Source organism: Tachysurus vachellii, chromosome 19, assembly GCF_030014155.1.
Source record: "Tachysurus vachellii isolate PV-2020 chromosome 19, HZAU_Pvac_v1, whole genome shotgun sequence".
NCBI classification, from domain to species: Eukaryota; Metazoa; Chordata; class Actinopteri; order Siluriformes; family Bagridae; genus Tachysurus; species Tachysurus vachellii.
This window is the reverse complement of record NC_083478.1, coordinates 19140467-19164909: the sequence shown is the minus strand read 5'-3', so window position 1 is coordinate 19164909 and position 24443 is coordinate 19140467. Positions and strand designations below refer to the sequence as shown.

Here is a 24443-nt window from a genome sequence, read left to right as displayed (position 1 = left end):
ATCCAGGGTGTATCCTGCCTTGATGCCCGATGACGCCTGAGATAGGCACAGGCTCCCCGTGACCCGAGGTAGTTCGGATAAGCGGTAGAAAATGAGTGAGAGTGATATAGGGTGCTGAAATTACCTGTAGCTTGCTTGCAAATTTTAGCTTGCTATCTTTTTATTAATTCCAAAACCTACAACCTACATTGTGCTCTTTAACAATGTAAACATTAAATACACAAAAGCCATTATCATGTCCTCATCATTATATCTGTGGCATCTTCCACTGCAGCTGATGTAGAAAGAACATTCGGACTACCTGCAACTCCTCGACTGATACTCCTTGGTATGCACAGAATTATCTATTTTCTTTTATTGACAAGCTGCTCATTAATATATTTTAATATTCTCTCATCATTGACCATCCAATGAAAGTCCATCACAACTTTCATGCTTCAAAATGTTTATAACATTGTACATATAATGATATTAATATAATTTAGGAATTTATTCACATTCAAACATTAATAAACACACATACTTGGAGCAACGTACTTTATGCTGTATTTGGAAAAAAACAGTACCCAGAGGTCAGAGGTCAAGAGGAAAGCCAAAGAGGAGATATAACGATGTGTTAAATGAGGACATGAAGGTAATTGGTGCGAGAGATACAAATGATTCTGTGGCGCCCTCTAATGGAAAAAGCCGAAAATAGAGGAAGAAGATTCAATTGTAAAAATAAACTATACAGTATTTAAAAAATGTTAAAAGTATTCAGTATTTTTTGATTGAGTTTTTTGTAATTTATAGATTAAAAGCTGTAATGTATTCACGTATTATTCTTAAAATATTTTTAATATCAAATTTTTGACAAAAAGAAAAAAAAACAACAAAATTAAATGAATCCATTAATCCATTCATTATTAATCCACTGAATGAACAAACTTACAAAATGTAGTTTTTGCAGTTGATAAGTATAACAGCACAGTATGCTGTGCCCACATACTCAAAATTTTCCAATATAAAAAAAAAGCATTCATTATTAATTGCATATAAACATTGTAGTAAAAATGTATTTAGTTAATGGAAAAAATGGACTAAATAATAGTGCATGTAAATTGCTTTACATATTTGTCATTTTAAAAATCGGTGTCTTGTGCCTCGTTGTGTCCTAGATAAGAATAATTATGTTTAATTTCTAGTTGAGTAAAAGGTGTAATAACTAATTTACATACATACATACATACATAAATATAATAAAAAAGAAAACCTTTAAATCTGAAATACTTCTTTTCAAAATTCAGATTTTAATTTACTTAAAAGTATTCTTGCCTCATCATATAATGTACCGTGTATCTATGAGCCATAAGCTATGTGAGGTGCTTAAAGTTTCCAAGTAGTAAGTTTTGATATCAGTCTTCACAAGAGCGATATAAACCTGCAAGCCCCTAAAAGCAGGTTTCTTTGTCACAGATTCCAAACAGTTTTTGTTTTATAAACGATTTTTAAAAATAACGACCTAAAAGCTTTCCTTCACCATCTTCCTCTCTGTGTTTACATAATGATCACAAGGTTATTTTTTACAAATGCTTTAGATACCTGTTATGACTTATATTACAAGAAATGTTTGAGAGTGTTACTTCAACCTCTGATCAATAAACCTGGGGCATCATCAGATTTGTAAAATGAGCAACACAAAGTCCTGTGATATAAACTAAATTTATTTTGACATGTCAGAGTGCTACAAAATATCACACTTGTCATCTGGGCATATCAATCACAGCAGATGAATAAGGAAATGTGTTAGAGATAACTCAACATAACTAAATATACTAGTGTGACATGTTGGAGGAAGAAGATCCATTTCATGTATGTAAGAAAAGAAAGTAAATACATAGTTCCTAAATACAAAGCAAAATCAGTGTTGTAATCATCTAGGGGAAAAAATGATGGATTGTCCAGTCAACTCATTTATATCAGTCACAGCGTTGATGTATTCTATAAAGTTTAGGCTTTTTCAGTACAACTAAAAAACAATGATGCAGCTTTATGTTTATCCTGCTTTTCCCCCAATGACCATTTTTAGAACTACGATGCTCCACACATCTGTATCGCACTGCTGCATCATCAGCACCGTTGTACAGCACCAGACATGTTCTTGGACAACCTTCTGTCCTGCACATATTAGTGTTCTGCTACTCAGTCATGCTCAGTTCAGCTTCAATCAGGTGTCGAAAGCGGGGATAACCCTATGATACAGTATACAGGACAGGGTTTAATGTCAGTAACCAGTGGCTTACAGTATAACCTCCATGTCATAGGCAATCTTTTTTATCTTTAGACTTGCTCTGTGTAGTGCTTCAGGAACATGTGCCTCTTTCTTAGGAACCTGCGGAACACCAGTGTGAAATGACGTTTTCCCATCTTCTTCCTGAGGAAAACGGGAATAGTCTTCAAAAGGATAATGCTGCTGTGTCTGCTTTTTCTTGATGTTTTCCTCCTGTTCGTTGGTAGAACCTGGTTCAATCTTGATCTTATTCTTGAGCCGAACATTGCGCCGTGTTTTTGCGCTTTCGTGCTGCTTCAGCACACGGATGATCCCGCTGAGGTTGCCGAGCTGGTGGTCCTGGCAGAACAGCACGCCGCACACGGTGCAGCGGTACGCCTCCTCTTTGTCATGGATCAGCTGGTGGCGCTTCCGGTTGTGGTGGGTGGTGAAGGAGCGCTCGCAGCGGTCGCACGGGAACGGCCGCTCGCCCGTGTGCACTCGCTGGTGCTCGTCGTGGTGGCTGCGGCTCAGGAAACGCTTGCCACAAACAGCGCACGGAAACGGACGGTCGCGATCGTGGAACTGCACGTGTCTGGCCAACTGTGAAAGAGACCCAAACGTGTCACCACACACGCTGCATACGTACTGCCCCAGCCCTGTGAGCAGCTGTGGCGCCAGCATCAGAGGGTTCACCAGGGGATTCAGAGGCTTTTTCAGCCTCTTTCCTTCAGCCTTGTGCTGAACAGCACTGCTTATATCTATCGGTTCAGCCTCTGACTTGAACGTCACGGACATGGCGGCTAGAAAGAAAAAAAAAAAATACACCCAACTAATTATTGTAAGTGTAAATGTAAAAGTCCTCTATAAAACATATTTCTGGGATCACTGTCCCCTTCGTCAAACTTCTTTTGCATTACTCTCTGCTCAACGGGAAGTGACGCGGTCATAGCGGAGTAATAAGCAAGCAGTAAAGTTATTATTTCCTATTCAGTATTCATAATCAGATACCCTTTTATCCTGGTTGTAGTGGACACGCTGCCCATCTCTGACTGGGACGCGTCACAGAACAGAAACAAACGTTCACAACTAGGAGCAATTTAGAGGTATTAATCTACCTGCATGTTACTGAAAAGTGGGCAAAAACTACAGAACCTGGAGGAAACCCAGACACATGAACTACAGTTAAACGTGTATTTAAGGAGAAATGTCTCCACCTGTTGATAAACTTCTCATCACGAAGAGAGCACAATGATTTAACTTCAAATCAAATAAATAAACTGTCCCCAGTTTGTTTCATTATGGCTTAGGATTTCTCAATCAAACACTTTAAATGTTTTATATGAAAGTGATGTGTTTATTGATTCTTCTGCTTCTTTCTTGGTTAGTGTTGGATTTTGTTTATTATTATTATTATTATTATTATTATAAATAACCTTATATAAACCTAGAAAGATATTAAACAACGCGAAAAAGCTTTCTCTCAAATGCTATACAAATAACAGTGATTTAAGAAGAACAAACCAACCAGAAAACAAGCACCAAACCGGAAGATCCTAAAGAAGCACTTCCGGTCGCACACCTTCCTTTGGCAGTCTATTTATTTCATTCTAACGGCATTTTTTTTTCCACATTTCCCATTTTCCAAGAGAAAACAATCCATACATCTTTCAGGATATAGCTTAGATTTTCTATGAATAAATAAACGCGTTTGTTTATTCGTTTTTTTCTATTTGTAACAAGACCTGAGCACGTGCACGTGTAAACAAAATGCACATCTCTCGACGTTATATAACGCAACTGCAAACTTTACTTCGATGTTATTTTTTACTAAATAAGACTTTACACCGTGGACATTACACACATTACACCATTGTTAGTGTTTAAACCCTGTAGGTAACGACAACGTGTCAAAACAAACGCTTACCTCCTGAAAACTGGGGGTTTTTATGTCACCCAGATGTGTTTTGTTTCTCTCAGATAAAAATATTGTTCCTTAGACACAAATAATACACGCAGAACACGTGTTTTATGCGTGTTTTACGACACTGGGACACTTTTATCTCTATGTTTTTTAGCTCGGACACTTAATACGAAGCTAAAAACACAAACAAAACAAACTTTTCTGACTTCTTATTAACGCACGCGCGTGGCTACACGACCGGAAACACCGTTAAAATAAAAACGGCTTCCCGTAAATATAACCTTTATTCATGACCGACGACGTCTTGTGTATTTATTACCTGCATAATGTTCAAGGGGGAAAATAAAAAACAAGCAATAACGTCCTCTCCGCTCGCGCCAGGCAACCCTTAAGCGTTTCGTCACTTCCGGTGCGCCATCGTTCACTTTAATACCTAACTGATTGTTTTGGTCCTTAATGGTGAAAGATAAACACGTTTATCATAAGTATCACTAAATTCATACACTATTTCTACCTGTCTCTTAAAGTTATGGACATCAACATGATGTTAGATCACGAAAAAAAAACCCACAAAGGACATTTGTGAAAATATAAAAATTTTACATTTTATTATTTTTTTCTACTTTCTTCATTTTAAAGACTTTACAAACAGTGTTGTCTTGGGGACTTGGGGTTGTTTAGTGCCAGAATAACTTGCCTATGGTCAAAAACCTGGTTCTTTCTTTATATGAGTAAATAATACTATGGATTTTATGAAATCATTTCATGATTAGATTTCGGAGACGTTGGATAACTCCAAAAGTTCAGCTCTTTATTATATTGTCTCACAAGATCCTGTTGTTTACACTACTGTCTTGTTGAACGTCACCAAGGCAGCTGTGGCTTAGTTAGTTTGCTACGATGCTGTGAGGCTTCTTTAATTTAGGAAAGGATGTGGTGTGTAAATCAGTCAAGCACTTCAACGAGCCATTGGTCTGGCTTCCTGTTTCAAAAGGAAATATGGACTCATGGATCTCAAGCCATTCCATGGAAGAACCTTAAGACTAGTAAAGGTGCAGACTATAAAACCGTGTTCTGTACAGTAGTGAATGTTTGAGAAACACATCTGTAGGGTGGAGTGTTTGGCTAGTAAGCTACTTTCTTAGCCTAAAGCACTACCATCATCTTATGATTACAAATCAATAAAATGAGGAATTATTCTGTGGTGATTCTACATGAATTTCTCCTGTCAATTGAAAGTATTTCATGTATTCATTATCCATGCAGTGGTTTAACAGCTAGCATTGCTCCTCACAGCTCTAGAGTCCATACTTCCATCTCAGGTTACTGACTATGTGGAGTTCCCATTTTCTATGGTGGTTTCTGTCAGGTTCTCCATTTTCTTTGCACGTCCCCAAAACATCCTGGAAGTCAGATCAGTGACAGTAAATTGTTTGATGGTGTGCGAACGTGTGTAGTGCACAACAATTCTAAAACATCACTTTTATTTTTCTCCACTGGACAATCAATCAATTCACACAATAAACTCCACACTTTTAGCATCACTATATACAGCTGTTTATTTTCTCCAAACATGTCTTTTACTACATACAAAGCACAAAATAGAAGTGTAATGGAGCGACTTTTGGGAAAGTAGCAAAGTCATCAACACAAAATGTACAGGACAAAATCTAGGGAAATATGGCATTAATAAATGATTCAGGGATGAACGTTGAGCTTTACAACGTTAAGCCGAGGCCTAGCGGTTGGAGACTGCATATTATTGAAGTTGAGCTCTGTGTGAGTGTTTTTAGCTTAATGTCGAGTAGCTTAAGATCATTGAAATACAACAAATGAGATTATATTGTTGGACGTATGTGAGTAAGCTGTACAGGCGTCAAAAAAAAAAAAAAAAAGAGTTGTGAACCGTTTGGAGTTCCCTCAGGATTTCTACAGAAACACTTGCTAAATTGTGGTTCGGAATCTTCCTCTATTCATAGGAGGAAATAAATAAATTGCATATATTTTTAAACTCTTATTTAGAATAGAGAAGTTGAAAATAAAGGTCAGCAATGGGGAGTCATGTGCATGTGAACGGTTATATTTAGAAATCGTAGAAACCTCAGACTCAACCAGAGGCTTTTTGTTTTCTGAGGACATTGACACCTTTTACTATTGAATATTTTATTATTTAAAATGTACTATATAACATATATACAGTATATAAGCAGGATTGAGGTCAAGACTTGACAATCTTGGAGACACACTTGATGTTTTACTAAAGAACTTTCTGTGTCGTTTAGTTGACGCTTTAAGCCAAAGTTACTTACATGTAAGGCTTCAAAAAAGCTTATGTGCCTTACAATCGTGCAATTATGGGTTTTACACCTCTCTGGAAATCATATCATTGGCTTTCTGGCAGATCTGGTCAATTATCTGAACCAAACTTTGATTGTTTAGCTCCATGTGTCAAGGCACAATGTGGTCTAAACCTCCAGTCAACACTTCCGTTCTTCTCTAGTGTTCCTTATCATTATTTGGAGATATTTGTAGGACCCTCATTCATTGCCAAGTTTCTCTCACTATTTATAAATGTCGAAAAGCTACAATATTTGGGAATTCATAAAATCAGTATTCTTTCAGGAGCATTTGCCTTAAAATTGCCTTAAAATAACGTATTTAACTTTAAGTTCTGAAGTTTTTGAACCTTCACCCCTCTGGTTACATATTCATCATCTTTATTATGGTTCACATACATTTTTCCCAATCAATGACCTTTATTATTTAATAAATACATAACCACACAATTTCAGAGCCTTTTCTGGAGAATCCAGAGAATTCCAAAGTGTTCCAAAGTGAAGCTATACTTTGAAAAGCTAGGAATGGTCCACTAAAATCAGCATCACCCATAACTGGTCCAGGTGAAAGTGACTTAACAGTCAGGCTTTTCCCTCTCAAGAGTAATCAGGAAATCCAAGAAACGGTTCACTTCGACTTGCTGGTTATACATGCTCTAAAAAAAAGGCTGGTAGTGTCAAGTATCCATCTTGTGTGTATCTTTAGTATGTGTCTATTACACGGTAGTGCTGATTTGTAGTTTAACACTGTAGTTTAACAGGGGGACACATACAAAAGATCAACCTTTAAGGATACCACTACAGTGACAAGGAAAAGTACACATTTCAGACTTTCTTCTGAAAGTGTACAGTACGATCAAATCCAACTGTAAACTCACATTTCCTTGAATTTCTTGAATGCTGATAGTTTATTACAAATCTGGACGGTTCAGTGTGGCAGTAGGCACTAGTTTATTGTATGTACAGTTACGTGATCTGTACACATGCTGATGCAAAATGTCTGAGGGAAAAACCTGACCAATCAGAGCCACCTGAATCTCCAGCGAATCGGTCTCAGACACAACTGACTTGACATTTCATTACCCACATTGTACATATGACCACATCCTGAAAAACAAAAAAAAAAAACGTTACAACAGTGATACAAATATATATGGTTTTGTTTCTGTCTTTGTATGTTTGTCTTTTTGAAGCCTGAGTTGTAAAAATGAACGATAAAACTGGTGCGCGTCGAGTCTTACAAATTGCATATCTGACCTTCACTGAATCATGAACGCATGGTATTTCTTATTGGCAGCATGAATATGACATAGTAAGAAAACCTTTAAACGATTTCTAGATATCGTTTTGACTATTCTGCTTAAAAATGATAATAAAACCATGCTCAGCTTTGTACCTGAGAGAATGCACATGCAGCTGTACAATATACAGTGTATGTATGTGGGTTTGTTTGTATTTATGTGTGTATATATGTGTGTGTGTGTGTGTTTCATGTATCAGACAGACGTAATTCACACAGCTTTGAGGAAAATAAGGTGAAAATGTAAAAAAAAAAAAAAAAAGAAAAAAGAAAAGAAAAAAGACCAAAAGTAAGTAAGGCAGCTGACTCCAGGACTTTCCAAGTGTCTGTCTGAGACGAGTGTGTGGATCTGCAGCTTTCTCTTGTGAGCTTTCCCTCCTGAGTTTGGCTTTAGATCCATTGTGGTTTCCTTTATGATGCATCGATACCAACGCTTAGTACTAATCAATCTGCGGCACAATTGTTGATGTTCCTATTATGTTTCTCTGTGGCCATGGAAAGCGCACATGTCTGACTACCATCAGAATTGGAGTGGAGAGCTGGGTTTGTTCTGAATTCCTCATACTCAAGGAATGATGGCTGATGGTCAAGAATAACACAGTGGGCTGTTATTTTCATTCACCTAGCGTTTCCCTGTTGGCATTTTCTCTCAGCTAGTCAGCGTTCCTAGCGCTCATGAAATGTCCATGTGTGTCGTCTGTTCATTTGCATGGCAACATGCACTCAGTGAATCACCTTGTATCAGATATTAATATTATAGCCACCTCTACATGTATGAGTATGTGTAATGAACGGTATACACAAGCCGATACGCAAAACAAGCATTGGAGTCGATGCATCACCATAAAACCATAATCTAGACTCAACCAGATCTACAGAACCATAGAACTCGCAGCTCTTGGTAGTCCTTGGTTCTAGAACCCTCAAAGGAGAAAAGTTCTAGACCAATCGGCTGGGATTCCCGTGAACCCTAGAGTCAGTGGTTCAGTCTTGCTCTGGAGTGCAGGTTTATATGTTTAATGAAACACAATGGCAGAATCATTTTTGGACCTGACCTGCACTTTTTCTTGCTTTAGGACTCAACACTTTAACCCTGACACTCTACTAAGTGGAAGTGTCAACACTAAGGCTTAGTGTAACCACTAAGGCTTTGGGTTTTAGGCACACAGAGGTACTGTAACTGAGCTAGCGTTTAGATGTCCAAAAAAAAAATGTCTGACCAGATGCAGACAAAAGAGGACAATCATAATGACATGAATCTAAAGACAGATAAGAGAGAGAGAGAGAGAGGTATGAGAGAGAGTATGTTACAGGCAAGACTGCTGATACGTGGTTGTTGTTTTCTCTGTGTGTGTGTGTGTGTGTGGGTGTGTGTGTGTTTGTGTGTGATAACCAACATTTTACGGAGGTAGCAGAGGAGGATTGAACCAGCAAGGAAGCCTCCAGAAAGGAGAGCAGCAATGCCATGACGACAGAACGAATCCACCAAGGTGTGAGAGAAAGAATAATACAATCAGTGTAAGTTTGGTAGGCATGAGGTTTGAAATGTTTCCTTACTTTTCTGCTTATCTGCAGAACCAAACACAAGGCGATATCTGTCTTAGCCCTACATACACGCTAGCAGGCGACAAGTCTGGCCGTCCTGCGATCCGATGAGAAACAGAACGCAAGTTAAATAACGCATGTATCGCTGGTGGTGTAATTCAAAGGTTACATGCTAGGTTACGTGCTTCTAGCTTCAATGGCCGATTAGCAGCACAAGCTGATACCTGTGATCTCTAATACTTCCTTCTTTTGCTTCATAATGTCTCTCTACACATTTAATGAGTTTTTATATGACGGGCTAAGAAGAAACCCGTAATAAATGAATAAATTGTGGTATATTAACGAATCGTTGGAATTGTTCGAACCACTTGAGCCATTTGGATTTACCACGTCATGACATTATATATAATTTGCATAGAATTGAGAAAATCTCAGTTTAAAATATCATACTGTCACCCTGTTGCTAAAATCACGCCAAGAATACGGACGTTCGTCTGCCACTTGCTAGCATGAATGTAGGGTTATATGACAGAATGTGTGATAAGAGAGAAACAGACAGACGAAGCAGCGTGGTAAAAGAAACATTTCACCAGAGGCTGCAAAGCAGTAAGACCAAAGACACTGAGCTTAAACACGTCGGCCGTTTAACGGACGCAGCACATTTTACGCAGAAACATGCAAATAGCCTAGCTAGCATGATTAGCATAGTCGGTTTGGTTGTCGATACTTCGCCAGTTGGCAAAAGAGAAAGCTAATACTGACTGCGAGTAGCATTTGAGTAGTAAGATAAGCCTTTAAATTCACACGGCAAAACACCAGCTGAAAAACTGTTTGCATTGCCAAGCTATACAGAGAATGTAAGGAAACAGAGTTTAGTCAACTGGCAGGAGGTGGAGCACCTCCTTAACTATAGGCTTGAGGTAAACAGTCCAGCATTTAAGTTGGAGAGGAATAAATAAGAAAGAGATTAGTGTGTGTGTGTGTGTGGGTGTGTGTGTGTTTTTGAATTCTTTTAAATAAAAATAAAAAAAGAAACACAATTGTGTACTGAATACATGTGCGGATGGGAGAGGTAGATCATTTTGGTTAAAAACGGCACCTGTAGGTGTCTCCTTAAACCCTAAAACAATCATCATTCACAGTCCTCTGCTCTCTTCATCATCTTCGACCAAACCATTAGACACAACCCAAGCAGATTTCTTTCTAGACTTTTCTCATTATACAGCACACCACGTTGGGGACAAGGTTAGCTTGTACAATCCAGAGAAACCTAAAAATCTGTTTGATCAAAGAACCTTTCCTCTTCCTAGCCTCAATTTAGTCATATAATAATAACAACCAGTCTTGTTAGCATATGAGCGTAGAAGCCGGTAATTCAGTAATGAACTCTAACTCCTTCTTCTAGCTTATGACGATTCAGAAAGAAATAGCGTACAAAAAGTCCTCAATGCTGACACACACAAACACATCAGGTTTCCTTTCTGGTAACTACTGTGATTCTGCTCAGGTCCATGTGTCTGCTTAGAGGAACAACATATGAACCACCACATAGCTCTACATGTCTGCTTTCTTAACTCGCCGGTTCGTTCAGACAGTGCCCAACATTCATCCAGGCGTTCTCGGAGCTTGGGGTGATCACTTTTTAAAGGGAATACTGAAAACCGGACTTTTAAAATACCTTGATTCAGCAAACATCAAACAAAACCACGAACTATACCTTCAAAAAATAAGCATGGCGTAAACCCTTGTGTGGCAGATACATACATTTGGGATCCTTCCTTAGGGTGCTTTCACACTTGTTTTTTTTTTCCTCCACATTTTAAATGTAGGGCAATAAATGGGATGTTTTTAAAGAAAGAGTTTTACTTACTGTGGAGGTTAAATCTGTCAGTTTTGAGTGATATTGAATGTTGTATTTTTTTCTGACCAATCAGAAGTGCTGGTGAAAAAACATTATTGTATTTGAGCAAATACAAGTAGAAACACTTAGCATTTAAATTCCTCTTCGTTTATCCTACAATAATTTCCTAATGATTATTAATTTGAGTGCATTTTATCCGTTTATAGGTTACTTCCTTACGTCATAACATCTATAACTGGTTGGTCTACTGGTTTATTCACTTTCTTATACTTAATAAGACAAAAAAAAAACAGAAACTCCTCTATCCTGATGACAAAAAGCTACAGATTTTCCTCTGACTGACGTAAAACGCTAGCACTTGTGGGTCCATCCATAAATGGTTGTAATCTTCTGGTTATGATGGTACAAGTCCCTGTGAATTATGGGTATTTACGGTGGGGAAGAAAAAAAAAGTGCAAAGTGTGAAAGCACTCTTGAGCTTAGCTTAGGGAAACTAATGCTGAACTCTTCCCTGCTGAAACCGTGTCGAACATAGTTCTGTAAAACTGTGTGTCTGTGTGTGTGTGTGTATGTGTGTGCCTAGTTTCCCTTGTTCAGTTTTTGAGTTATCCCGGTTGTTTGTGAGTTCTGTAAGTCTACAGAAGCAACAATGCTGGGTTTAAAAAGGTGAAAGATGTCTGTACGTAGAAACAGCAGCTATTCCTGTGTGTATCTGTTCACAGCGCTGCATGACAAAGCACATGCTCCTTTAGTCATTACAAAGAATCCAGGATTTAAGCTTAGATTTTTAGATAGTAGAATGTACACCATATGTCCACTAGATGGTGCTGACGTCCCAACGTCCCAATGTCCCAGTCAAGAGAGTCAGGTGCGTGTCCATCTCGGCACACAATCCACACCAATGCTCCTGGTTGTACCTCACAAAGAACAAAACGTTCCAGTCGTAGAACATCACAGCTATTTCTTTCCAGCTTTTTTTTTTTTTTTTTTTTTTTAAACACAAAAAGATTTCCAGACAGAGGAGCTGTAGGGAAACAATCTGCTCCGTCCTGTAGCAGCCAGACACCATCGTCCCTCCTGTTTCCGTTTATTCCACAGAGCAATTAAAGCTTCGAAAAGTCTCACACATGAGGCGTGCGGGTGTGTAGCCGTATGTTTTTTAGTATAGATATACACATAGACATGGGGGGACTCTGGTGAGTCCAAGTCCCCGTTGATTGGTTGATTTCAGGCAGCATTCGTGGTGAGGACAAGAAGTGATGTTCCTGTCTCTTCTCCAGAAGAGTTCTGAGAGTTCTAGCAAGGCTTTGTGCAGCAGCAAGAGTATGGTTTGAGATGTCTTGTTGAAAAAATAAAATAAAATAAAACGACAGAAAAAAAAAAAAAATAAAAAAATCTCTTGATTTGAATCTCTGATATCCGGTTTATCCAAAAGTGTACAAAACTGAGCTATAATAATAATAATAATAATAATGAGAAAGATCATAATGATTATGATGAATTCGCACCTAACATCGTGAATAGATAGAAGAAGAAAAAAAAAAAAAAAAGTCATGAAAGCTTATTGTCACGTCAGAGAGACGAAGAAGGAGAGAAAAAAAAAAAAAAAAACAAGAGCGCAAATAATAGGAAAATATCATATTTGCATATTTCTCCCCAAGCGTCTTCTGAACTAATGAATCATCTTAGTACTTGCCTATGCTTGTTTACATTAAACTTAATATGTACAGGAATAATAATAAAAGTGGTATTTACAACGTACGACCACAAGAGAGTGGCACAAATCCGTAAACTGGTGTGCCGTAATACTAATACGTGTTTATTCCCTAATCAAACCGTTTGGTGAATGTGAAACATGGCGTATATTCATACATTTTGGGAATCAGTATCACAACAGACTTCTTTAAAGAAAGCCGTCGCCCTGTATGCCTTTTAAAGTGCCCATTGTATTTACTTTAAACGAATCGGTTCCGTGTGATTGAATTGAGCAAACAAACAAACAAACAAACAAACAAAAAAAAAACATACAACCAACATGATTTGAGGTTATTTTGTGAATAAGATCAAAGCTCGAACTCATACGTATCTGAGCTGGGACTCCAACCCATGACCTCTATGTTTATAATACGGTGCGTAACTACTACACTATATTTCACATAGTATTGAACACGACTGGCTTACATTAATACTATGTGACGTTATCACGCTAACGTAATGTTTTTAGGTAAACTATATATATATATATATATATATATATATATATATATAATATCTCAAAACAAATGACAAGCAAATAGTTTTAAGAGTTCGGTCGTTTTTTTGATGAGTCATCCTGTACTAATTCTACCAATTAACCAATCTCTTGAAGGTATATGTCCCGCCCCTGGATGAGTGGCCATGGCCTTCTCTACATAGCAGCTCTTTAGCAGCAAGCCTGGTTTGTCTGTGAGGTTTTTGCTTTGTGTCATTCTACACACTTTTCCCCTTTTCAATGCGAAAAAAAGAGGGAAGTGGTTAGTGTTTATTCATTTTAGAAGAAGGTGGAATTTATGATAGATGACGACCTTGTACCTGAGGTACAAGGTAAGTTTAGAGACTTTCTTGTACAGTTGTATAGGTTTTTTATAGATCTAGCAGGTGTGTGTATCAAACCTTATTGCCTGGAGTGTCAATCAAACAAAGTACTTCAAGACCCTGTCTTTCTGATTCGAAATGAAATCAAGAATGAATCGAATCATGAATCGAATCATGACTCCAAAACCATTCGAGCTGCTCGGATCGATTTGAGCAGGGCAAATGTTGCCAATCAGTGTTTTTTTTTTCTTTAAAATGAGCTTTTTAAATGAAATAATATCTAAAATTATATGTAAAGAAAATCGCATTGAATGACAGTCTTTTAAAACAACTTAAAAGCAGTTTACAATCCTTTGGCACTTTTGTGTTGATTATGAACAGTCTAGAGATCGACAGTGCTTAAAAAATGTAACAAATCACACGAGTGTCAATGACTAGATCATGGTAATTAGCCTGTTATTAGCAGATTAGCGCTAGTGTGTACTGGTGGGCTCGCTCTCTTGTGGTCATTAAATATCCTATCTATACAAACATCAAAAATAGATCGCCCTCTGCACTTCGATCAGTGTATGTGCCTGCTTGTTAGTGTCCTTTTCTTTCATATACACAACAAAACACATCTCTCTGCACAAGCACGCACACACACTCGCTCAAACCAAAGAGGCCTACTAGTCCTATTTTACAATACTCAGCCGTACGTTTTGATTTAGTAGAAAGTATCTCTCTTAAATATAGATATTAGCTTATATTTATATTTCTGTTCATATATATGCATAAAGTACATTCTTAATATTCCCTTTAGCTTCCCATACTCTGGATTTAACACGTGTGACCCTCCATCCTCACACACACACACATACACGCATACAAACACACACACATGCATACAAACACACACACACACACAAATACCTCTACAAATTCCCCAAAATGGGATACCAGTCATCCCCCGGCATACTCCTGCCCTGGAGACACACACGTACGCACTTTGACTTTCATACTCTCTCTCTCTCTCTCTCTCTCTCTCTCACACACACACACACACACGCACACACACACAGACATACAGTCTGCTATAATAGTACTCCTCCAGATGTCCTCTGGCCCACCTCTGCCCCATGCTCTTGCACCCCCACCCTTCTTCATGGCACTGGCACTGTGGGACACCTCTAAATCCTGGCCGCTAAGACACCTCGCCGCCGAACACCTCGAGCACGAGCGGTGTGAGCTGCATGCTGTGCTCAGGCTGGAAGGACAGCGAGCGGTACTGCTTGGAGTGCTCCTCGTTCAGGCTGCGCAGGTCGGCCAGCTTCTGGATCATCTTGGCGTAGAGCAGCCGCCCGCCCGGGTGGTTCACACGAATATATGCCTGCAGTGTCTCACATAAACGCTCCTGCATCGACTCGATACGGACGTGGTCCTGCACGCCGGGACGATCTGAGAGGAAAGAGAGAGAGAGAGAGAAATGGGAATGAATAATGAGACCGTGTGAAAAGCACAGATAGATAGATAGATAGATAGATAGATAGATAGACAGACAGACAGACAGACACACCTGGAGAGAGGAGACAGATGGCCATTAGCAGCACGTGTTCCTCTTCATGCATGTTGAGTTTTTTCAGCCCCACCTGAAACTTCACAAGCGGCTCCAGCAGCTCCAGAGTGTGACCAGCTGCAGTGCACACACACACACACACACACACACACACACACACACACACACACAGGATACTTGTCTCAGACATTACGTCATTCAACACTAATAAAAATGGAAGTGTGTATGTTAGGATGTTAGGCGCTGCTAATAACATCAATAACATCAGTGAATAAGACGAGCGGCGCATTTATCACACCTAATAACACCTCCATAATCATCTGTAATGGTAAAAACACTCAGCTACACACGCTGCCCTGAACTCAGCAAAGCAACTGACACTGAAAATAAAGCGGAGAAAGATAAGGAAGGAAGGAAGGAAGGAAGGAAGGAAGGAAGGAAGGAAGGAAGATGAAAATTGACAAAGTGTGAAGATAGAAGAAAGATTGATAGGAAAGTGTGTCAGCCTGGACAGTGTGTCAGTGTGGACAGTGTGTCAGTGTGGACAGTGTGTCAGTGTGGACAGTGTGTCAGTGTGGACAGTGTGTCAGTGTGGACAGTGTGTCAGTGTGGACAGTGTGTCAGTGTGGAAAGTGTGTCAGTGTGGACTGTGTGGACAGTGTGTCAGTGTGGACAGTGTGTCAGTGTGGACAGTGTGTCAGTGTGGAAAGTGTGTCAGTGTGGACTGTGTGGACAGTGTGTCAGTGTGGACAGTGTGTCAGTGTGGAAAGTGTGTCAGTGTGGACAGTGTGTCAGTGTGGAAAGTGTGTCAGTGTGGACAGTGTGTCAGTGTGGACAGTGTGGAAAGTGTGGAAAGTGTGTCAGTGTGGACTGTGTGGACAGTGTGTCAGTGTGGACAGTGTGTCAGTGTGGACAGTGTGGAAAGTGTGGAAAGTGTGTCAGTGTGGACTGTGTGGACAGTGTGTCAGTGTGGACAGTGTGTCAGTGTTGAAAGTGTGTCAGTGTGGACTGTGTGTACAGTGTGTCAGTGTGGACAGTGTGTCAGTGTGGAAAGTGTGTCAGTGTGGACAGTGTGTCAGTGTGGACAGTGTGGAAAGTGTGGAAAGTGTGTCAGTGTGGACTGTGTGGACAGTGTGTCAGTGTGGACAGTGTGTCAGTGTGGACAGTGTGTCAGTGTGGAAAGTGTGTCAGTGTGGACAGTGTGTCAGTGTGGACAGTGTGTCAGTGTGGAAAGTGTGTCAGTGTGGACAGTGTGTCAGTGTGGAAAGTGCGTCAGTGTGGACAGTGTGTCAGTGTGGACAGTGTGGAAAGTGTGGAAAGTGTGTCAGTGTGGACTGTGTGGACAGTGTGTCAGTGTGGACAGTGTGTCAGTGTGGACAGTGTGGAAAGTGTGGAAAGTGTGTCAGTGTGGACTGTGTGGACAGTGTGTCAGTGTGGACAGTGTGTCAGTGTGGGAAGGAAGGAAGGAAGGAAGGAAGGGAGGAAGGAAGGAAGGAAGGAAGGAAGGAAGGAAGATGAAAATTGACAAAGTGTGAAGATAGAAGAAAGATTGATAGGAAAGTGTGTCAGCCTGGACAGTGTGTCAGTGTGGACAGTGTGTCAGTGTGGAAAGTGTGTCAGTGTGGACTGTGTGGACAGTGTGTCAGTGTGGACAGTGTGTCAGTGTGGAAAGTGTGTCAGTGTGGACAGTGTGTCAGTGTGGAAAGTGTGTCAGTGTGGACAGTGTGTCAGTGTGGACAGTGTGGAAAGTGTGGAAAGTGTGTCAGTGTGGACTGTGTGGACAGTGTGTCAGTGTGGACAGTGTGTCAGTGTGGAAAGTGTGTCAGTGTGGACAGTGTGTCAGTGTGGAAAGTGTGTCAGTGTGGACAGTGTGTCAGTGTGGACAGTGTGGAAAGTGTGGAAAGTGTGTCAGTGTGGACTGTGTGGACAGTGTGTCAGTGTGGACAGTGTGTCAGTGTGGAAAGTGTGTCAGTGTGGACAGTGTGTCAGTGTGGAAAGTGTGTCAGTGTGGACTGTGTGGACAGTGTGGACAGTGTGTCAGTGTGGACAGTGTGTCAGTGTGGAAAGTGTGTCAGTGTGGACAGTGTGTCAGTGTGGACAGTGTGTCAGTGTGGACTGTGTGGACAGTGTGTCAGTGTGACAGTATGTCAGTGTGGACTGTGTGGACAGTGTGTCAGTGTGGACAGTGTGTCAGTGTGGACTGTGTGGACAGTGTGTCAGTGTGACAGTGTGTCAGTGTGGACTGTGTGGACAGTGTGTCAGTGTGACAGTATGTCAGTGTGGACTGTGTGGACAGTGTATCAGTGTGGACAGTGTGTCAGTGTGGACAGTGTGTCAGTGTGGACAGTGTGTCAGTGTGGACTGTGTGGACAGTGTGTCAGTGTGACAGTATGTCAGTGTGGACTGTGTGGACAGTGTGCCATTGTGGACTGTGTGACTGCCTGGACAGTGTGGACGAGGTTCTCTCACCCTTGGTGACGTCGTTAACGCAGTATTTAAAGTCAGGTCCTCCACAGCTCCAGCTCATGTCGTCCAGACTGAAGGATTGGTTGGAGCGCAACATGATGATCTCGATAGCACTGGACTTCAGTAGAGCAATCTGATCTTCTGCAGTCAGATCCCTGTGTGTGTGACAGAGAGATAGAGATGGAGAGAGAGAGAGAGAGAGAGAGAGAGAATAAATGCTCCATGATTCCTGAATCTAGAAATATTTGTGTTTAGCCATGTAGCAGGTCTCTGGTCTGATCAGCTTCCTTCAGCGAATAATTTACATAAGTGCATGTGATTCGTTCAACTCATAACAGAGCAAGTCATTCTTTTATCATTTCCTCTACGGGATTTCAACATCCTCTGCTTTTGGAGAAATACACACTTTTCTCAAGTAGCAGAGAAAGTTGAGTGAATCAGAACCAATCCAATTTAAAGACATCTTTTCCCTCCGCTCGTTGGCCGACGATAAACATCCCAGATTACCCGTTAACCTGCAGACCTTCAGCTGAGAGCTCTGAGTCACACTGACCTGCACACACCCACACATAACACACACCTTCATACTCACTCTCACACACACACACACACACACCCAAGCAGAATGACGTCACTCACATCTAATCAGCCAGCGTTATATAAACACGTATTTTGCTAGTTACTGTGCGTCGTCAGATTTTTAATTCATTCACAACCAATGAATTCAGGGCCGAGCTCGGAGTGCGGCGGAGTTAAAAGCTGCATTCGGATCACGTCCGCTGTCCTAATGGACCCATCAATCAACACCACACAAAAAAAACACCGGTTATTGTTTGTGTTTGTGTGTGCATCAAGTGTGTATTAGTCAGCGGGTGTCCTCTGAGCATTAATAAATGTTGAAGCCATCAGTGGGAGATGGAAATGGAGGATGTTGATGAGAGAACTGCGGTGTGTGTGTGTCTGAGAGTGAGTGAGTGAGAGAGAGAGAGAGAGAGAGAGAGAGAGAGAGAGAGAGAGAGAGAATAGGGGATGCTTTGCGTCAATATATTTTTTTTATCTCCACAGGAGCAGGATGTTCCAGTCTTTTACTGGTTACTTAGACAACTGTGCTCTACATCAGCAACAAGCACACACACACACACACACACACACACACACACACACACACACACACACACACACACACACACACAGTGGTATTCTATTGGTTGCTGCTCCATATGAAACGCGGATTGATGTGGTGGAAGCAACACACACAATCACACACACAACTGAGATACTCTTTCCACCCCGTCTACCCTTTTTTTTTTACCCGGTTATAGTTACAAACGAGTTCTTATTATCAGTTTTTGGTTTATTGCAGCTACAAACACATCATGAAAACTCATTGCATAAGCAGACAGGAAGTTGGGGCGGATCGGCCCACCTGAAGCCTGGGATCATCTTGGCAAAGCCGATCACTTTCTGGATGCTGTAGCTGACGAGGTCAGCCAGGTGGGGCAGCATGGAGAGGCGGGAGTTTTCATCCTTGGAATCTGGGCTCATAACGGTGTCCTGAGACATGCAGAAGAGACTGCTGAGCTTTTTGTCCATAGACTCTGTAGAAAGAGAGAGGATTAGTTAGCTAGTTAGGGATTAGTTCGCTAGTTCAACTGGTCAAACCAAATCCCTGTTAGGATTTCACATGAAAAATGAAAGAAGATAAAACACACACACACACACACACACACACACACACACACACACCTTATCACAATAAAGTGCGGCTGAGCTTTGTGCTACTTATTGTAATGTTGTGAGTTTGTAATCCAAACACCAACCAAGCCGCCATGTTGAGTGTCTAACACCTTAAAAATCCTAACACCTCAACTTTGGATTAAAATAAAAATCTCAAATTTTTCAGCTAAATGATGGAAATGGAAATGTAATGTAAATGAGTTTCTGTCATTTCTAATCCTCCAACCTCAGAGTCTGATTTCAGTCTAATCTCAGTCTAAACACAAGAATATAGAGACTAAAGGGCTGATGCAGAAATCATAAATTAATTCATGCAAATTGGCACCGAGGGACAACTGTGAGTCAGTCCATTTACTGGAAGGTGGAGAAGATGGAGAAACCCTACAGACTGTAACCTGAGCTGCTCAGGATCAACCAAATAAACACTGGCATAAAATCAGCCGGATATTACAGACCTCATTCCCTCACTCACTCAGTCAGTCACTCTCACTAACTCACTGATTCATTCACTGATTCACTAACTCACTGATTCACTCACTGATTCACTAACTCACTGTCAGTCACTCACTCACTAACTCACTGTCAGTCACTCACTCAATGATTCACAAACTCACTGGTTCACTAAGTCACTGATTCACTCACTCATTCACTCACTCACTGTCATTCACTCACTCACTGATTCACTAACTAACTGATTCACTCAATCATTCACTCACACACTGATTCACTTCCCTCCTCCCTCCTTCACTCACTCCTTCACTCAATCAATAACTCACTCACTGATTCACTAACTCACTCACTCACTGATTCACTAACTCATTCACTCACTGATTCACTAACTCACTCACTGATTCACTAACTCACTCACTCACTGATTCACTAACCCACTGATTCACTAACTCAATAACTCACTCACTCACTCACTGATTCACTAACTCACTCACTCACTGATTCACTAACTCACTCACTCACTGATTCACTAACTCACTCACTGATTCACTAACTCACTCACTCACTGATTCACTAACTCACTCACTGATTCACTAACTCACTGAATCACTAACTCAATAACTCACTCACTCACTCACTGATTCATTAACTCTCTCACTTACTCACTCACTGATTCACTCACTCATTCACTCACTCACTGTCATTCACTCACTCACTGATTCACTAACTAACTGATTCACTCAATCAGTCACTCACACACTGATTCACTACCCTCCTCCCTCCTTCACTCACTCCTTCACTCAATCACTAACTCACTCACTGATTCACTAACTCACTCACTCACTGATTCACTAACTCACTCACTGATTCACTAACTCACTCACTCACTGATTCACTAACCCACTGATTCACTAACTCAATAACTCACTCACTCACTCACTCACTGATTCATTAACTCACTCACTTACTCACTCACTGATTCTCTAACCCACTGATTCACTCACTAACTCACTGATTCACTAAGTCACTGATTCACTCACTCATTCACTCACTCACTGATTCACTAACTCACTGATTCACTCACTCATTCACTCACACACTGATTCACTTCCCTCCTCCCTCCTTCACTCACTCCTTCACTCAAAAACTAACTCACTCACTGATTCACTAACTCACTCACTCACTGATTCACTAACCCACTCACTGATTCACTAACTCACTCACTCACTTATTCACTAACTCACTGATTCACTAACTCAATAACTCACTCACTCACTCAGTCACTCACTCACTGATTCATTAACTCACTCACTCACTCACTCACTGATTCATTAACTCACTCACTCACTCACTCACTGATTCACTAACTCACTGATTCACTCACTTACTCACTGATTCACTAACTCACTGATTCACTCACTCACTGATTCACTAACTCACTGATTCACTCACTCACCGATTTACTAACTCACACAATCACACACTGACTGGTTCCCTCCCTCCCTCCCTCCCAACCCTCCCTCCCGCCCTCACCTACCCACTCATTCACACATTCAACTGCTTTTTATAATTTTCAAATTGAAAACAACACAAAATCAAACCACTAAACAAAATAGGACCTTTCTACAGATCTGACTGTTTTTCACTGTGTAAAAAGAGAAGGTGCTTGTGGTGTATCAAAAAAAAAACAAAAAACTTTTGGGTACAGATTATTCTGGTTATTCCAGTGATTCCTGCTACATTAATGACACAAAAGTGATCATTTACTATAATTGCAGTAATCTAGAAAGTGCTTGATGCAGTCTTAAGGATCTATCCATCCAATTCCAGCGCTCGAGACATGGATACAGGAGATATTCCCTGACACACAGCCATCCAGTGGTCATGACCCGAGTGGAAAAGATGCCATCCATCTTGCTCATATAAACAGAAGACTCTCCTCTATTCATGTAAAACTGCACTGTGATGTTGCACGAACAGAAAAAAAAACTAAATTTCGGGTTTTCGTGGCTTTGGCACAGAATAAATTATGAGACAAATCGGTAACCAACAACAACAACAACAAAAAAAACAACAACAGGATTTTATCTCGTGCTTTTTCCCATGATGAGATGAGTGCTGAGCGAGAGCTGAAGCTTCATGCAAAATGGCTGAGCATCAGGGATTAAATGGTATCAGAGAAACAACAAAACCTAGATAAAGAACAGAGAATGTGTGTGTGTGTATGTGTGTGTATGTGTGTGTGTGCTTTCAGTCAGCATCCAGCTCGCTAACATACTGTACGTAATTCAATATACGGTTCAATGCTTTTGGCCTGACAGTGAAGTTTACATTCTTTAATGGATTTCGCAGTGAATTTGTGAATGTGTTTCGAGTGTTTCGAGTGTGTGTGTGTGTGTGTGTGTGTGTGTGTGTGTTACCTGGTGAGTTATTCAGTGAATCTGAAGAGGCATCTGAGAGCGAGTGGAGAGATGCAGCACGACTGGCACTGCGTGTCACTGGACCCTGTCTCACCGGGGGCTACACACACACACACACACACACACACACACACACACACACACACACACACACACACACACACACACACACACACACATTACAACTGCACTATAATAAAAGTATACACACATATGCAATTGCTTCAAGCTGAATTTCCTGAATAATTAAAATAAGGTATAAAAAAACTTAGTGTGTTGTGTAGTTAAAGAACAACAAAGATGTCATTGTGGTCTAACTGACAAAACGGATTATTTTCCAACACAAGCACTGATGTGTTTCATTCCTCTTATACTTCAGCCGTTTATCCTTTTAGTCGCCGTAAATTCGGAACGATAACACGGTCGCTTTCCACAAACGAATCAATTTGCATATTTTGTATAAGTACCATAAATCCCCGAGCTGTTATATTATTGTCAATAGTTTTGTCATTTCCTCGAATGAAGTGTTCATTAACGAAAACCGCAGCTTGTGAAAACATTTCCACCACCCGCTGATGGTGGCGTCAGTCATCGATCGCTCAGGATATTTATTTCCATCTTCTGGAAATGTCTTCAATCTGAATACGCTTCATTTTAACTCATGAATAAATCTGCTGTCATTTTAACACACACATGTATAATAAAACCCTCACATGGAGGTTTATACATGTGGAAATATTTAGGATATTAAAAGGTCTTTTAGCCACAGAGGCAATGTGTGTATGTGTATGTGTAGTGTTTTAATACACCGACTATTTTATTATTCATTCATTCATTCATTCATTTTCTACCGCTTATCCGAACTACCTCGGGTCACGGGGAGCCTGTGCCTATCTCAGGCGTCATCGGGCATCAAGGCAGGATACACCCTGGATGGAGTGCCAACCCATCACAGGGCACACACACACTCTCATTCACTCACGCACTCACACACTACGGACAATTTTCCAGAGATGCCAATCAACCTACCATGCATGTCTTTGGACCGGGGGAGGAAACCGGAGTACCCGGAGGAAACCCCCAAGGCACGGGGAGAACATGCAAACTCCACACACACAAGGTGGTGGCGGGAATCGAACTCTGACCCTGGAGGTGTGAGGCGAACGTGCTAACCACTAAGCCGCCGTATTATTATTATTATTATTATTATTATTATTATTATTATTATTATCATTAAAGGACAATTTATCTGTTTCTAGTTACAGTTAACATTGAGGAAGGTCGGTGAAAGAAGTTATAGCAGCTATAAACACTCGCTTATTAATATAATATAACGTAATAACGACCGAACGTGACACTGACTCGGAATTTCACAAAGTCGGAGTAGGAGTCGTCGTAGGTCTTGTGATGTGCCTCCACCAGCGTGTTGATGATCTGGTTCTGCTCCTCGGTCAGCCGAGGTTTCTGCGCCTCCCGCATCGCCTCCTCCTCCTTTCTCTTCAGGATCAGCTCCTTCTTCCTCTGCACTTCCTCATCAGTCAGTATGACTGCAGAGAAATCAAATCAAATATTAATAAGAGAAATAACCAGGAGTTGTTATTGCACAGCTTGCCCTTCATCAGCGACTACTCTCGTGCTGCTCTCGGTCTTGTTCGCCTTCTCTTTCTTACAAAAATCGGTCTTGAGCTATAATGAGAAACTACATCCTGCTTGAAAGTGTATTACGCCACCTAATAAAGCCGAGGCGCGTAAACACTCGGCTCTGGAGGACTTCTGTCTTACTGCACCAGGGGTTACAGCTTTAGTAGACGTTTACAGCTAGCATACTTGAAGTTGTACACATCCTAAACAGAGGCAACATGTGGTGGAATTTATTGCTCAGTTGTTTTAGCTACGTTTCGAATTAAAGGCCCAATAGTAGGTTTTTTTGCATTCTGTTTTGGAACAGGATTAAAAACTGTTAAAGAAACGGCATCATCAGGTAAATCAGCACCAGTACGTCTCTTACGTGATTGTAGCATTGTGTA

The 24443-nt window shown here is 40.6% G+C and overlaps 2 protein-coding genes and 1 long non-coding RNA gene across 5 annotated transcripts in view; 1 reads left to right on the top strand and 2 right to left on the bottom strand.

Moving 5' to 3' along the window:
* Nucleotides 1-24443, top strand: part of LOC132861854 (uncharacterized) — a 35015-nt gene that overhangs the window by 5136 nt on the left and 5436 nt on the right. The gene's annotated exons all lie outside the window — the stretch shown is intronic.
* Nucleotides 1686-4592, bottom strand: LOC132862711 (zinc finger protein 347-like). Of its 2 annotated transcripts, none has more exons than XM_060894903.1 (2): nucleotides 4492-4592; nucleotides 1686-3051 (listed from the first exon to the last, which is right to left on the bottom strand). In XM_060894903.1, exon 2 carries the CDS (start codon nucleotides 3044-3046, stop codon nucleotides 2279-2281), a length of 768 nt encoding a protein of 255 aa, XP_060750886.1. In that variant the 5' UTR covers nucleotides 3047-3051; nucleotides 4492-4592; the 3' UTR covers nucleotides 1686-2278. The 2 variants fall into 2 exon arrangements, with proteins under 2 accessions (XP_060750886.1, XP_060750887.1); XM_060894904.1 differs by lacking the exon at nucleotides 4492-4592 and adding an exon at nucleotides 4176-4464.
* vdra (vitamin D receptor a) overlaps nucleotides 13529-24443 on the bottom strand; it is a 53873-nt gene continuing 42958 nt past the window's right edge. For both annotated transcript variants that reach the window (XM_060893447.1, XM_060893448.1), the window contains exons 4-9: nucleotides 23779-23963; nucleotides 22417-22516; nucleotides 19236-19407; nucleotides 17813-17964; nucleotides 15344-15460; nucleotides 13529-15225 (exon numbers count right to left, since the gene is read on the bottom strand). In XM_060893447.1, coding sequence (XP_060749430.1) covers nucleotides 14972-15225; nucleotides 15344-15460; nucleotides 17813-17964; nucleotides 19236-19407; nucleotides 22417-22516; nucleotides 23779-23963 — 980 coding nt within the window. In that variant the 3' untranslated portion in view covers nucleotides 13529-14971. The remainder of the gene's footprint in view (nucleotides 15226-15343; nucleotides 15461-17812; nucleotides 17965-19235; nucleotides 19408-22416; nucleotides 22517-23778; nucleotides 23964-24443) is intronic.

Bases quoted from the DNA above. Each gene is read 5' to 3' on its own strand.
- LOC132862711 (XM_060894903.1), bottom strand. From the start codon at position 3,046: ATGTCCGTGACGTTCAAGTCAGAGGCTGAACCGATAGATATAAGCAGT.